The 13,309-nt window shown below is 38.2% G+C and overlaps 1 protein-coding gene across 2 annotated transcripts in view; it reads left to right on the top strand.

Annotated features, from left to right (window-relative positions):
• The first annotated feature begins 339 nt into the window (after positions 1–339).
• Positions 340–13,309, top strand: part of MINDY3 (MINDY lysine 48 deubiquitinase 3) — a 47,143-nt gene continuing 34,173 nt past the window's right edge. Inside the window, exons 1-6 of one of the 2 annotated variants that reach the window (XM_058831928.1) lie at positions 398–528; positions 5,095–5,212; positions 6,852–6,931; positions 9,055–9,112; positions 9,545–9,718; positions 13,227–13,278. In XM_058831928.1, the coding sequence (XP_058687911.1) occupies positions 9,595–9,718; positions 13,227–13,278 (176 nt within the window). In that variant the 5' untranslated portion in view covers positions 398–528; positions 5,095–5,212; positions 6,852–6,931; positions 9,055–9,112; positions 9,545–9,594. Of the gene's footprint in view, positions 529–5,094; positions 5,213–6,851; positions 6,932–9,054; positions 9,113–9,544; positions 9,719–13,226; positions 13,279–13,309 lie in introns of both variants that reach the window. The other variant, XM_058831927.1, reaches the window with a different exon arrangement.

The raw sequence follows: 13,309 nt of genomic DNA on the forward strand, positions 1-13,309 counted from the left end.
TTCAAACACCGATGATTCTATGATTCTCTAATTCTATCTCCAGCGCACCCTTCCAACCCTACCGACACAGTAATTGCTTAAGAAAGCGGGCACAGTACCGCCGCTCCATTGCGGCTGCACACCACAGGAAGAACTCCAAGCGCGAATACACAACAGTTTGATTTGGGGAACTTTCGGGTCGAAAGGCCGCTCCCTAAGGGACGTATTAGTCACAGTGACGACCACCCCCTCACGCAGAGCTGCCCGCCCGCCCCCGGGCCCGCGGAAGCACCAGGGCCTGCTGGGGAAGCGGAAGGGCCGCCCCGCTCGGCCCGCCCGGCCCCGCCCCGCCCGCGCGGCCCCGCCCCTCCCTCTCCTGCGCAGGGGCCGCCGGAGCCGCCGGAGCCGCCGCGCCCGCCCGGCGCCGGGGCCGCCGCCGCCGCCGCCCCGCCATGTCCGAGGCGGGCCAGGAGCTCGTTCACCTGGTGTGGGGCAAGAAGGCCGGGCCCCGCGGGCTGGCCGACACCATCTTCTGCCGCTGGGCGCAAGGTACCTGCGTGCGCCGTGCCTCGCCGGCCCTTCCCGCCTCGCTGCCCCGGCCCGCCCGTCGGGGCACACCCGCAGCTCCCCCCGCCGCCCCCCGCGCTGTGGCTCCCGGTGCCTGAGGGGCGCCGTGCCCTGGGCACTGCTCGTGTGCCTCTGTCAGCGGCAGCTCGGCGCTGGCCCACGCGGGAAAATGATGCGGCAGCTTCCCTTGCGAAATAATTATTTAGTTTTTTTGCAGCATGGTCGTCTTTAGCCCCACATTTCCGCAGGGACTTAAAATTGTGTAGAAAAGGATCTGAATTTATTAAATATAACAAAAGCGTCTCGTGTCGTGATTTTACATAGCTTGTGGAAACGATCAGAACTTGTGCTGTGGTTCTGTTTTTTTGTGAAATATATGTGACTCACAAATAGAGTTAGCAAAAGTGGGACCAGGTTTGAGACAGAGACTCGTGTTTTTTAAACGGGTGTGTTTTTTAAACTGGTTATTTGGCCATGGAAGCAGGTGCATGCGAGTATTATCAAATGTCAAGAAGTAAAGCAGAAGTTTCTTAGTGCTCTCTGTTCCTTGCCTTTTTATTTTTTTTTTACAAGGGTTTTGTCATCTACATAGTTTTAGTAGATCTGGAATCTGAATAGGTGCTCCCCATTACTAGACGCAGTGCATTACCAGACTCTTATCTTTTTCACTCGGTTCATCTGTCTTCAGATAATTCAGTGATAAATACTTTGGGGAAAAAAACCCAAACAAATTCCTTCAAAGGTTTAGAATTTAAGCAGGCACAGCAAAGCCATTGCTTTTCCTAACAAAATTGGTTATTGAAATATAATTACTTTCTGAAATATCTCTTGAAGTTTTGGTAATGTTGTGGTTTCAGTACAAAGTGTGTGCAAAGTCAGAAAAGAAGAATTGGTGTTAAAAAGCTTTATTATTTTTTTAACTGTTGATTTACTGCAATTAAAGTTTTAAAGATTGTATGAAAAATTTTAGCAGTTTCAAAATTTATTGAAATGTGTGTTATAGTGTGCTGTACTTGTGATTGAGTGTGGGGCTAATTGAAAAGGTCTCTGGAGTTCTTGGTGGCTTCTGCAATGGAGCTGCTATTTCCAATCTGTCTTTAGGGAGGTCCTGTGACTGGAATGAGTACTGCATCTGTTCCCTTCTCTCGATATCCTTCTCAGTATAATCAATTCTGTGTAGCAAAACTCCATGACATTAAGTTAGACTGTTTGGAGGTCTTGTGCTGAAAATCGAAACAGTCAATTCCAGTCACTTACCTTGTGTAGCTGCATAATACTTTCACCTAGCTTTCAGTTTCTATTTTGTTGAAAATGTTCTGCAGCATTTACTTGCTGCAAAGGAGGCCCGTCAACACTGACTCATCAAGATTTAAAAGAAAAGAAAACCAAACAAAAACGTATCAAGATTTATTCTTTCCAGAGACTTGAAAGTTTAAAATATAAATCCTGTTCCACATAGTAAGTGCTGAAAGCATCAAACATCTACTTTGGTGTTGGATGTTTTTATTTATTTTTATTTCTTCTGATTGTAGTGACAGCACTGGCATTTGTTTCAGATACTTGCTGAACATTGTCAGATCCTTTCTCAAACCCTTTGGAAGTTGAGACCTATGGTTTTCATTTGGAAAGAAAAGTAGTCAGTAGAAAGGGTGTTGAGGAACTTAAGACTGATAGCTGTCAGTTTCTCAGTGAAGACAGCACATTCCCAAAATCCTGTTATGCACCGAACTCATTAACCATCATACTCATTTGAAAATGGGATGATTTGCAAGAAGTTTAGAGAGCTGACCTAGCTCATGAGGATGTGCTGTTGGGAGACAGTGGCAGTAATTCCCTCAGGTTTCTGCATTGGCAACTTTAAATATATTGGTTTTATTCTGGACTTAACAGAGGCATGGCTGTAAAGTTGTTGTGAGGGTTTTTGTGTGGAGTTCTTTACAGAAGTTTTTCTTTATGTCTGCAGCAGAAATTGCAGTTTGAACCTTGTGGATTCCATTTACCTGAATCCTCAAAGCAGACACAGGAATGTAGTGCAAAGCTTCACTTTGCTCTTCGGTGTTTCCTGGCATAGATATGAGGGCTTGGGAAGGACCTGAGAAGATGACTGAACCCTAAAGGAACATACCTGTGTTAGAAGTAAATTTCTCCATTGATCCAAGGGACAAATTTCATGCATAAAACTGCTCTTCAGATCATCCCCAAGGCATGAGGCGTCATGTCTCTCCAGTATAAATGTCTGGCAGACTTGCGCACAGCATCCTCACAGGGTTATATAAGATGTGTTCTCACTGGTCTTTGGAAAGAAAGATATGGTATGGTCTTCTCAAACAAGCATTTAACTGCAAAAGCATAGTAGGATGTACAGTTCATGTGTATTTGGGTAACATACAGTGTAAAAAGGTCCATTATGTCTGGATTCTCTTCCAGCTGCCCAGTTTAATGGTAGCCTACTAGGTAGTTTTTATACATTCCTTAATCCCATAAAGGACTTTCTGTCTCTTTATCCACAACCCATTCTGTGGAATTTTGCTGTGGTATTGCTGTAGTAAATGCTTCTTCCATTATGTGGGCAGGAAAATTGGGGGTTTTTTGGGGGGTTTTCTCCCCACAGAAAATTTCAGAAGTTTCATTTTACTCTTAAGATATGCTTGGAAAACCTAAAGCCACAAGCAAAATGTGCATTATTCTATTCCCAGGGCTAGCAAAAGTATGAAACACTAGGATGTGTTGTAAACCTCATGCTTGGGTAATAATGTGTTATTCTAGTGTTACCATCAGACAGTTTTTGTATCCCAAAAGAGAAAAAGAAATGCAAATCCATGATGAGAGGTGTCTGAATCACTTGGTTAATTCATCTTGGAGAGGAGACTGGGGGAAGACCTCATTGCAGTCTTCAACATCCACATGAGGGGAAGTGAAGGGGCAGGTACTGATCTCTTCACTCTTGTGCTCAGTGACAGGACTTGAAAAAACAGTGTGAAGCTGAGTCAGAGGAGGTTTAGGTTGAGTATCAGGAAAAGGTTGGAAAAATCAGAGGGTGGTTGAGTACTGGAACAGGTTCCCCAGGTAAGTGGTCACAGCACCAAGCCTGGCAGAGTTAAGGAGCCTTTGGACAACACCCTTGGGCACATGGTGTGATTCTTGGTGTGTCATTTGCAGGGACAGGAGTTGGACTTGATGATCTTTGTGGGTCCCTTCCAACTCAACGTATTCTGTGATTCTAGGACAGAAAGTGAGTAGTGCAGCATCTTTATAGCTAGACTGGATCAGCAAGGGGTTTTCTAGCCTGGTTAGTGTTGCATGCTCTTTGCTAATTCCCTTGTCTCTTTCATTCAAGTAGAATGGGTTTTGTACAGACTGAAAATACTGAAGAGACACAGCATCCTTTGTGAAATGACAGTTATGTCTATGGTGTCTTGGGTGGAAAAAAATATTTTTTTAGAAATAGGCTAGTAATAAAAGGATGCAGGAAAGTGGTGGAGTAGTCATAATAGAAGAAATAATGGGTTTTATTGTACTTTGGACTGTGAAGTGGCATATTAGATGAAGGACAAGGGTGCTAAGTCATATGCTAATTTTGGCAAGCTGTACATAGAAGAGCTAAGAATGAGATGCAAGAAAGAAACATGGCCCTTCACAAATATCAAATGGGGAAATAAGGAGAATAAAACTTTGTGTTGTGTGATTATAGTTCACAAAGGATATAAGGACAGATTTCTCAGTGTCATTTTGCAAAATACTAGGCAATGCACTGGCTATCAACAGGAATCTAGATCCACTCCATCCCTCTGCCACACTGCCCCAAAAGGTTAAAGCAACAGAGCAGTAGTGATGTTGAAAAAGTTGGGTCAGTGCAGTGTTTAACAGGGTTATAAATGACATGGAAGATATATGGTAATGACATTATTTTATGTTTCTTGCAGGGAAATGATGCTAATTATACTCACGAATAAAAGGCAGACAGATTAATTGTAAAAAAAAAATAATATTTTGGCTGCTTTACATCCTTTTTCTTTTTGAAATTTTATCTTGAGTGAAGAGCTGTATGATAGTTAAGAATGGTTGAGAGAGAGAGTAAGGATAAGTTATCCTGGATTGCAGATGCTCATTTTGGTAGCTTAAAGGGTGTCCAGGCCATTCTCGCAAATCGTAAGGAAGGGTGTGGGTTTGATGAGTGTTTACAGAGATTGCCCAAAATGTGATTGTTTTGGAGGGTTAAAAAGGTGAGTAGATGTGATTTCAGGCTGAGGTAGACTTGAACCCAGCTGGAGTTCAGAATGCTGATTTCTGAAATTTTACCTGAGCTGACTTTCAATTCTGTAAAACTTTTAAAAAAGAGCAAGACCATACTGCCTGAAGCCCATTTTTTTGCTTAACAGCTTTTAGAATCTTAATATTTATTATGCATTAAGCAGCATTTAAGTAATAAAGTATTTTATGTGTGTTTTGCCTGTGGTTGCCTTCTGTGAAATTCTGTGTGATGTCAACTTTACGCTGTCTCAAATTTGTATTCATTCTGGTGGATCACTCGATGTTCTTTGTTTTTAGGAAGCAATTTTGAAAAACAGGGCAGGGTTAAGCTGAGTTCATGCCTTCTATAAGAAGCCTGAAGAATGTGAAGCAAATTCAAGATTTCTTAAGTGTGGTTTAGTGGTACCACACCCAAGTATGTTGTTTTTCTGCAGAAACAAATCATTAAAACTACTAAAAAAGCTGTCTTGTTGAAGTGTGCTTAGATGGCATGCAGTAACGCTTCAAAGCAGAGGAGGACTTTCCTTTTAATATTCTAAGCCTGCACAAATCAATTCAGAAAGTTGAAAGGACTGATGATATTTCTTAGTAGGTCGTGTTAGCAGGGCAGTGAAATGACATTACTGAAAACTTTGGTTCAGGTATGAATTAATGGAACTTCATTGTTACATCAGGTGATGCTGGATCTAAGTGTGTAGGCTTGACATAGGCACCTAGGTTTTGGATATAAAATACATCTTTGTAATGCACATTTGCACATGTGGCTAGAAATAAACCTGGAGCCTTTAGTCAGATACAGCAAAAACCCCATGGCTATCCTGATCCTTTTAAAAACAAAAAAAATTCACATTGTTGTGGAACAACTACTATTCTGTGATGAAGTATGGGATACAAAACATCAAGTTGTCCTAGCTCTTGCTGCTTGGGATGACGTACTTGCCATGCTGTAATGAGGGGGAATGCATTTCCTAGTCCAAATTCACATCCAGGGCTTAGAGATGCTTTTGTTACTGGCAGCATGTAATCCTGCAGAATTGGGAGGAGGAGAAATTGCATTGAATTGCATTGAAAGTAGCATTGAATTTTCTTTCTGTTGAGACTGACACTGGCAGTCTCAAAATGCATGTGTATCCCCTTTCTGCCTGCCCCCACTTGCTTGTGTTTGCTGGTTACTTGCTGGCTACAGTTGCATGGTTTCTAGATTACAGTGAACTAGAATGATTTCAGCACAATCTTAATATTACTTAAAAGGATAATGCAAAACACCACGCGCTCTAAGTTGCCGTGTGTCAGCTTCATCAAGGTAATTGCATGTGCATTTATCCATGAGAAATGAAAGTTATGAATCACCTTGTCTTAAAGACAAGTTTAAGGGCAAGGTGCTAATGAAACAATTTTGTAGCAATTGCTCCAGTGTTTGCTTTATTATGTGACTGTAAGATAATTCTGAAATACAAATGCATTAAAGCTGGAAGGGATAAATAGGTGATGTTGCATCTCAGTAAATGTAGTGTTTCTTCTGTGAAAGAACACCATTAAGATGTTTTATTCAGGGGTTGCAAGTGAATATTTAAGCTACTCAGCATATTTCAGTCTTAATAGGATACACTGATAGGTCAAAAATGAGATCAGTGGGAGGCATACTGTGCCATTCATCGAGAATAGAAGTGTATTATATGTGTTCAGTGAAGGTACCAAGAAGTATTTTTATTACACATGTAGACAAAATAATACATGAATTTTAATTTATTGATGAGAAATAAACTATCATAAAATAACCACGGTTTAACTTAGAAATTCTTTTGTTTAAAACCCTAGCTGTTGGACCTTTGTGGTCATGATTTAATTGCAGATATAAATAATTAATGTCTGTCCTTTCATATGTACTGATGACTCTTTTGTTTCAGATAGTTTAACCATATGCAGTTACATTATCAAGGAAACAAAACCCTGATTTTTTAAAGGTGAATAAATCAGGTGTCCTTTCTGTTAGGGAAGGAGCATACATAGTTGTTTACGTATTTCATTAAATAAAATCCTTTTTCATTTGACAGGATTTGTCTTTAGTGACTCTGAATCAACTGCATTAGAACAATTTGAAGGTGGCCCTTGTGCAGTAATAGCACCTGTGCAGGTAAGATGTCTTTATTATAGGAATAGTTTAAAATCAGTGAGCCCAAAATTTGTTCTTTATATATATGGACTTAAAATAAATATGAAAAAAACTGCAGATCACTTGTATTTTAATTTCATAATTAAAGTGTGGAGGAGGCAAAATCTCTGTAAAAAGGCAGGGATGGGCATGGGCTGATTTTGAACTGTAATTTTGAAGAAGGACATATGTTTGAGAAAATACAGCAGGTCAATCTAAGCAGAAGTTACTTCAAAATCAGCAATGCATTATAAAGGGGAGAAGAAAAAGAGAAGATACAAATTTAATCCTAATCCTTTCACATCTCTTGAACTCCCTGGTCTTAAGGGTAATATATGTGTCAATTTATGCTTTTTTTTGTGTAATTCTGTATTAGAAATATTTGAAGTAGTAGATTTTCACATCAAACAAGGTTTACTATGTACTAAAAGGGGAAAAATTATACTTTGGAAGTCCTAATTAGCAGAATAATTGAAATATGTCAAGTGAATATATATGTAATGTGTTTAGGGTGTCGCTTGTGTTGCAGATATGCTAAACCATTTGTGGTTTGGTTTGTTTGTTTGTTTGTTTTCTTACTCGATTGTACCTTGCAGACCATACATGCTCTTTGCAATGCTGTTTCAGGGCAGTTAGGACTGCTGGGTGGACATAGGACCTGTAGGCTGAATCTGTTCTGCCAGACCAGTTTGTTTAGCCATGACTGCTCTTCAGTCCTGTGGGAGCACCTTGCAGCAGCCAGCAGGCTTTCAGTCATGGACCTGGTTATTTCTGATAACCTACTGGTGACTCCTTTTAAACACAAATCAGATTCTGCAGATATGTCTCAGGCTGATTGGAGGCCTTGTCCACTCATATGGGACATATGCTTAAATCTAGTAGCAGAGTGAATCTGATCATGAGCTGGAAGGTAATTGGTCAGCCAACTGACAGTGTGGAATTGTTTGCATCTCTGGCATGTATAATGTCATAAAAGCTCTGCCATTCGTAACACTGGTTCCACCAAAAGACTTGTACTGCAGGAAGAAGCACCATTTGTTTAAGTGGCAAACAATCAATAAAAAACTATTTTGCTATGAACAATTTTACTGTTTTACTATTACTCCATAACATGACATCTCTCAGATGCAGGGAGTCTGGTCTTTGATGTCAGAATTACAAGTCTTTTATCTGGGGATTGGAGAGAGTAAGGAATAGGACCAGACAGCTTTTTAAAGGCAGTGCTGAGTCTTGAACATATAAAATGTAGATAATTTTTTTTTCTAGGTGATGTAGTTAAACTTCCTTGGAATTAAGTAATTAAAGCATATTTAAAAGTGAGTTGAGTTCCAGCTAGGGAAGGAGGAAGGGATCAAACAGATCTTGCAGTGTCTGCTGCTGCTGTGTATTACTAGAGGGGTGTGCAAAAAATCTGTAATGGGAGATTGGGGTGAGCGTGTGAGGAAAGCAGTGAAAGTTGAACTAGCTGTTTCTGAGGTGCTGAAAGTACCTGAAATGGCATCTTACAAAATAATTAGAAAACCTAAGACTGCTTCATGAAGTTTCTTCTTTCATTGTTCCTTCTCTGTAATTTGGAGAATATATATATATATATGTATGTATTTTAATTGCAGCATTGGTGTTGATGATAAAACAAAGCAGGGATATGAAGGGATAGATACATAGGATTTCTTTAAGCTGGTCTGCAGGTTATTATTTGCAATCATTAAACTAGGTGGGCTTGTTAACTACTTGTTAACTACTAAAGGGGTTGGTGTTAGTGACTAGAGATGTCTTGTACTACTGATCAATTATACTGAAAAATATTTGTGTCTCCATTACTGCAGTCCTGTGAGTCTGGAGGTGTATATGCCAGTATGCACTATGTGTATTTGAAGTGTACTTGAAGTTCAAACTCAATGGTTTTAAATGTAGTTATGAGGCCACCTTTGTAGCGGGTTTGATGGGGAAAAGTCAGTAAACAGAGCAGGCTCAGAGTCTTGTTCTGAATGGTAAGCAGCTTGAAACTAGTCTAAAAATATGCAAAAATGCTTTGTTTTTGTGACATAATGTAAAAGGTGGTGTTGTCTTGTATTTTAATAATGTTTTATTCCTTGATAACAAAGGCATTCCTTTTGAAGAGGCTTTTTACCAGTGAAAAGTCTACTTGGAGAGACTGTCCAGGTACTGAGACTTCTTTTTTTCCTCTTATTATTTTTCTGTTTTATTTATTTGTAAAGCATGTCTTAGTTCAAAAAACTTAAAATATTTCACACTTTGTTTTTTGTTTGTGTGCTTCCATACCATATGTATACTATGTGCTTCAGGACTCCTATTTGTGAGATCTGTGCTGGTCCTTAATACTTCTGTGTTTTATAAATAATGAATTGAAATTAGTATTAAGAAAGGGAATGGGTTACAAATCCTATAAAACCATATTTTTCTAAAGACAGCTTTATAATCTTTGGTCCATATAGTAAAACAGCAATTAACATTAGTAATTAATGAGATAAAAGTAATTATTTAGATAGCATTAATGTATAAAAAAGATACTAGTAACTTATATATGACAATGGTTCTCAGCAGTCAGACTCATGCAGGTTTCTGGTCTTTCAGAAGAGGAGCAGAAGAACCTTCTCTGTCACACATTATGTGATATTTTGGAAATGGCTTGCTCTGATAATTCTGAGTCATACTGTCTGGCAACATGGATAAGAGGAAAAACAACTGAAGAAACTGCTAGTATTTCTGAAAGTCCTGCAGAATCTAGCCGTCGAGAGGAACAATCTTGTAAGACGTATTTCTATGCTAAATTATCCATCACCTATGAAGTATTTAATGGTTTTTGAGGGACCACTGGTTTTTTATTAATTCACAGATAGGTGTCTTGCCTTTGTAATTCCATTAGCAAAAGACAGATTTTTGTCTGTTGTAAATAGAGGCATTGATCCTTTTTGTTGAAAGCAATGTGCTCTCTGACACTGGGGTTCTAACATATATGTTCCTAGAATTTCAGCAATTTCCATAATCTTCAATTTTATTTTGTAATTTGCTGGGACCTGATACATCTTTAGTTTTGAAACATCTACATGCTTCTTAACACTGGAAGAATACTTGTCACTTGTTGTTTTAGAAGAATTTTGTAGAAAATTCTCCAGTGCTTTATTCTAAAATGTTCTGGATCTCCTGTTATTAGCCTTTTTCCATTTTTCTGTTTAAATCACCTTCTAGTAAATTATCATAATTTTTTATAGCTTAGAATTTTTCAGTTACCTGCTTTTTTTGCAGATGTCTTTATTCCTTCATTAGTTACTGACATCAAGGCTCCAGGAGACACCATCTGTTGCACTAAGATGAGGCATCCAGTCATATCTAACTACTGCAGAGTCAGTGACATGGAAAGTTTGTCTGTGCACATATGATCAGAGAGTTGTATTTATTAATCTTTTGACAGTAGAGATATAATGTGTTAAAAGATCAGCTGCTCTTTCTTTTAGTTTTTGTTCAGAATGTGAGCCTTAAGAAGTATGAAAATCTCTTCACATGAGAACATATTGCTTGTCGAGGTGCTGTCTTTTGATGGAAGGAATATGTTATCTGTTTGTGGCATAACTACGAAGTAAGAATTGTACAAATAGATTTATATGTATGCAGCTAGTTATAGCAATTTGTTGTGCAGGGGCTCCTTTTTACAAGTCATTATCTGCTTCTAGAAAGTGTTTCATGTGCTTTAGAAGGCTCAAAGAATAATAATTAAAGTGATATTTAGTTGAAAAAACAGACGGTCAGTGCATAAGAGTTCGAAGGTGACCATTTTTTAAAGTAAAAAGTACTATACAGAAAGTTTTATCTGCAACTTATCTGTAAAAAAACCTTCCTTTGCAAGATAAGGCAGTTGTAACTCAGAAATTCCTAGTTTTTTTCATTTTTTTACTTGACTCTGAAGCTCTTGCCAATGATAGTAAGTTTGTTTTCTAGGTAAAGTTGAGCAGAGACTAGTGATCTACAGGATCTTACTGTCCTGTTTTTTAATGTGTTGCTTGATTCCAAAGGACTTTTAACTGTAGAAAATGTTCAACAGTCTTTTTAAACACACAATCAAGTTAATAATTACTCTCAACACTAACATTTTTTAACTAATCCATCCTATTACATAACTACATTTTTCACGTTTCTGTACAAGTCTTCAAGTTTTGCCTGACTTGTCCTTAATAGCATGGAATGTGCTCGTGAAATACCAGGATACATTTACCATGTATAGCCTGCTTATGTCATGGGCAGTGTTGATCACTTTTATTGTTTCTATTTTACGTTCCCTGCTAGACACTGAATGCACGTCTCGTACAGTATTTTGCCTTCTGTATGTAATGCAATACACTCACCGATTTAAGATGTATTAGTTAGGTTTGGGCTTTTTTCCCTGCCTCTGTCCTGCTATTTACCTGTAAACCCTCTTCTTAACCTGGTTAGGGGCAGGACTGAGGTGTTGAGGAGAAGATACTGTGAGTAATGCAGAGTTGTGTAACTGCTAGTGCAAAGGAGTACATTTATTTCTTGCTTGGCTGCTGTACTCAGTAAGAATAGAAACTGGCATTGTCATAGTTGATAGGACTTAAGAGTTGGGTGAGCAGGGAGTATTACAGATACAGTTCCATATGGCAGGCTATTTCAGAATTGAATATGGGGATACATTTATAATAAAGCCATGAAATATGCTTAGACACAGCATGTGAGAGTATCATTTTAAAGAGTTTCTAAACAATTGTATTTCTCATACATCTCATGTTCTCTTGCTGTTTGTTCTTTTTTGTTCTACTAAGCACTGTCTTTATTTAGCACTGTTTGGGTTATGTATAGCTCTGCTTCTCTTTAGAATTTCTACTTATTTCCCTTTATTTCAAATAGTAATTCTATTAGCATTTCACTCTGTTCTTTAGTAACAGAATGAAACTGCCTATCATCCTGCTGTGTGAACAAAAGGTGGATTCGAGCACACTTACTGAATGCAATAGCATTTTTCATCTGCTTTTGTGGTGTATAGCAGTCACTTGTTGGCCATGTGTTGGCTTTAGTAGTGCAAGTTCCCAGGTTCAAAGATTGCTTTATATGAGTTAGGCCCTCTAACCTTCTGCTTAGAAAAACATGTGTTCTTCAAGCAAGGTTAGTTTTTGCAGCATTTTCTGCAATTTAGATTCATTGTATTTTATAAAAATGTCTTAAAAATACATTCTTTTAAGTACAGTTTTACTCCTGGTAATCTAACCAATTCCTTGTAGTTATTCAAATGACAAAAACAAAAATTCTTAAGACTGCTGCTGTTTTTCTTAAGTAGAAAATGAAAGTGTTCTGTTGTTTGAGAATTAGTTGTATTTGCATGTAGGGCAAATTAAGTGCATCTTTCAAAATACAATCAGAATGGGTATAAAATGCCTTCTCAGGAATTCAGGTGGGAAGAACTGAGCAGTAGTACTAGCCCTAATGGCTTCAGATCTTAACTGAATTGTATGCAGCTACATCCCAAAACTTGGTGATCAGACATTGTTTAAATATTCAGCATCAAGTGGTATCTATCAGACAGCAGATCTGTTTTGTGTATTATTCTACTAGCAGAAAGATAAAGAAAAGAAAAGAGAAAAGAAAGGTATAAAGCCTGTGTTGAACTTGGGAAGACACTAATGCTGTATTTTTTTTTGTGTCCTGGATGCAACACGAATTTGAAAGACTCTTTATCCGTTATTGAAAGAAAACAATGAGAACTTATTTAAAACAGAATGTGTAACACTGTGTAGAGTAATTCTACTTTTTTGTTTGTAATAAATAAGCATTAAATGGAAAAAACCTGACCAAATTTCAGTAACAGAAGTGTATATTCAAAGAAAAAATACAGCTTACCTACACTGATAAAATTATCCAAATAATCGTGCTTGCTTTTCTAGGAAATAGTACTTCTTGTTAACCTGCAGAATTATATCTATAGTATGCAAGTGCTTGGTGACTTAGTGACAGCTACATTTTGTACAAAAGCAACAGCTCAGTATATGAAAAATATTTCCAGGACTATGTACTCTAGTGGCTTTGTGCTTTTAATAAATTGATTAGTTCAAATAGAAATGTTCTCACTCATTTGTATGGTGGAATCTTAATGTTGCAGTAAATTACTTTATACTAATCAGTTAAATTTAAATGTCAGGAGAGGATTAAAAATATAATTAGAGCTTGAAAGTATTCTAGCTTGCTGTGTGTATCTTGTGTCATTTTTTTGCCATGTGTAGTGCTGAAAAGTGTCTCTTGTGTATAGCTGCCTTGGCTGTCGAAGAGCTTGGCTTTGAGCGATTTCATGCATTAATTCAGTAAGTAATATGTTGGAACATTTAAAATACA

The sequence above is a fragment of the Poecile atricapillus genome, chromosome 2 (assembly GCF_030490865.1).
Source record: "Poecile atricapillus isolate bPoeAtr1 chromosome 2, bPoeAtr1.hap1, whole genome shotgun sequence".
NCBI classification, from domain to species: Eukaryota; Metazoa; Chordata; class Aves; order Passeriformes; family Paridae; genus Poecile; species Poecile atricapillus.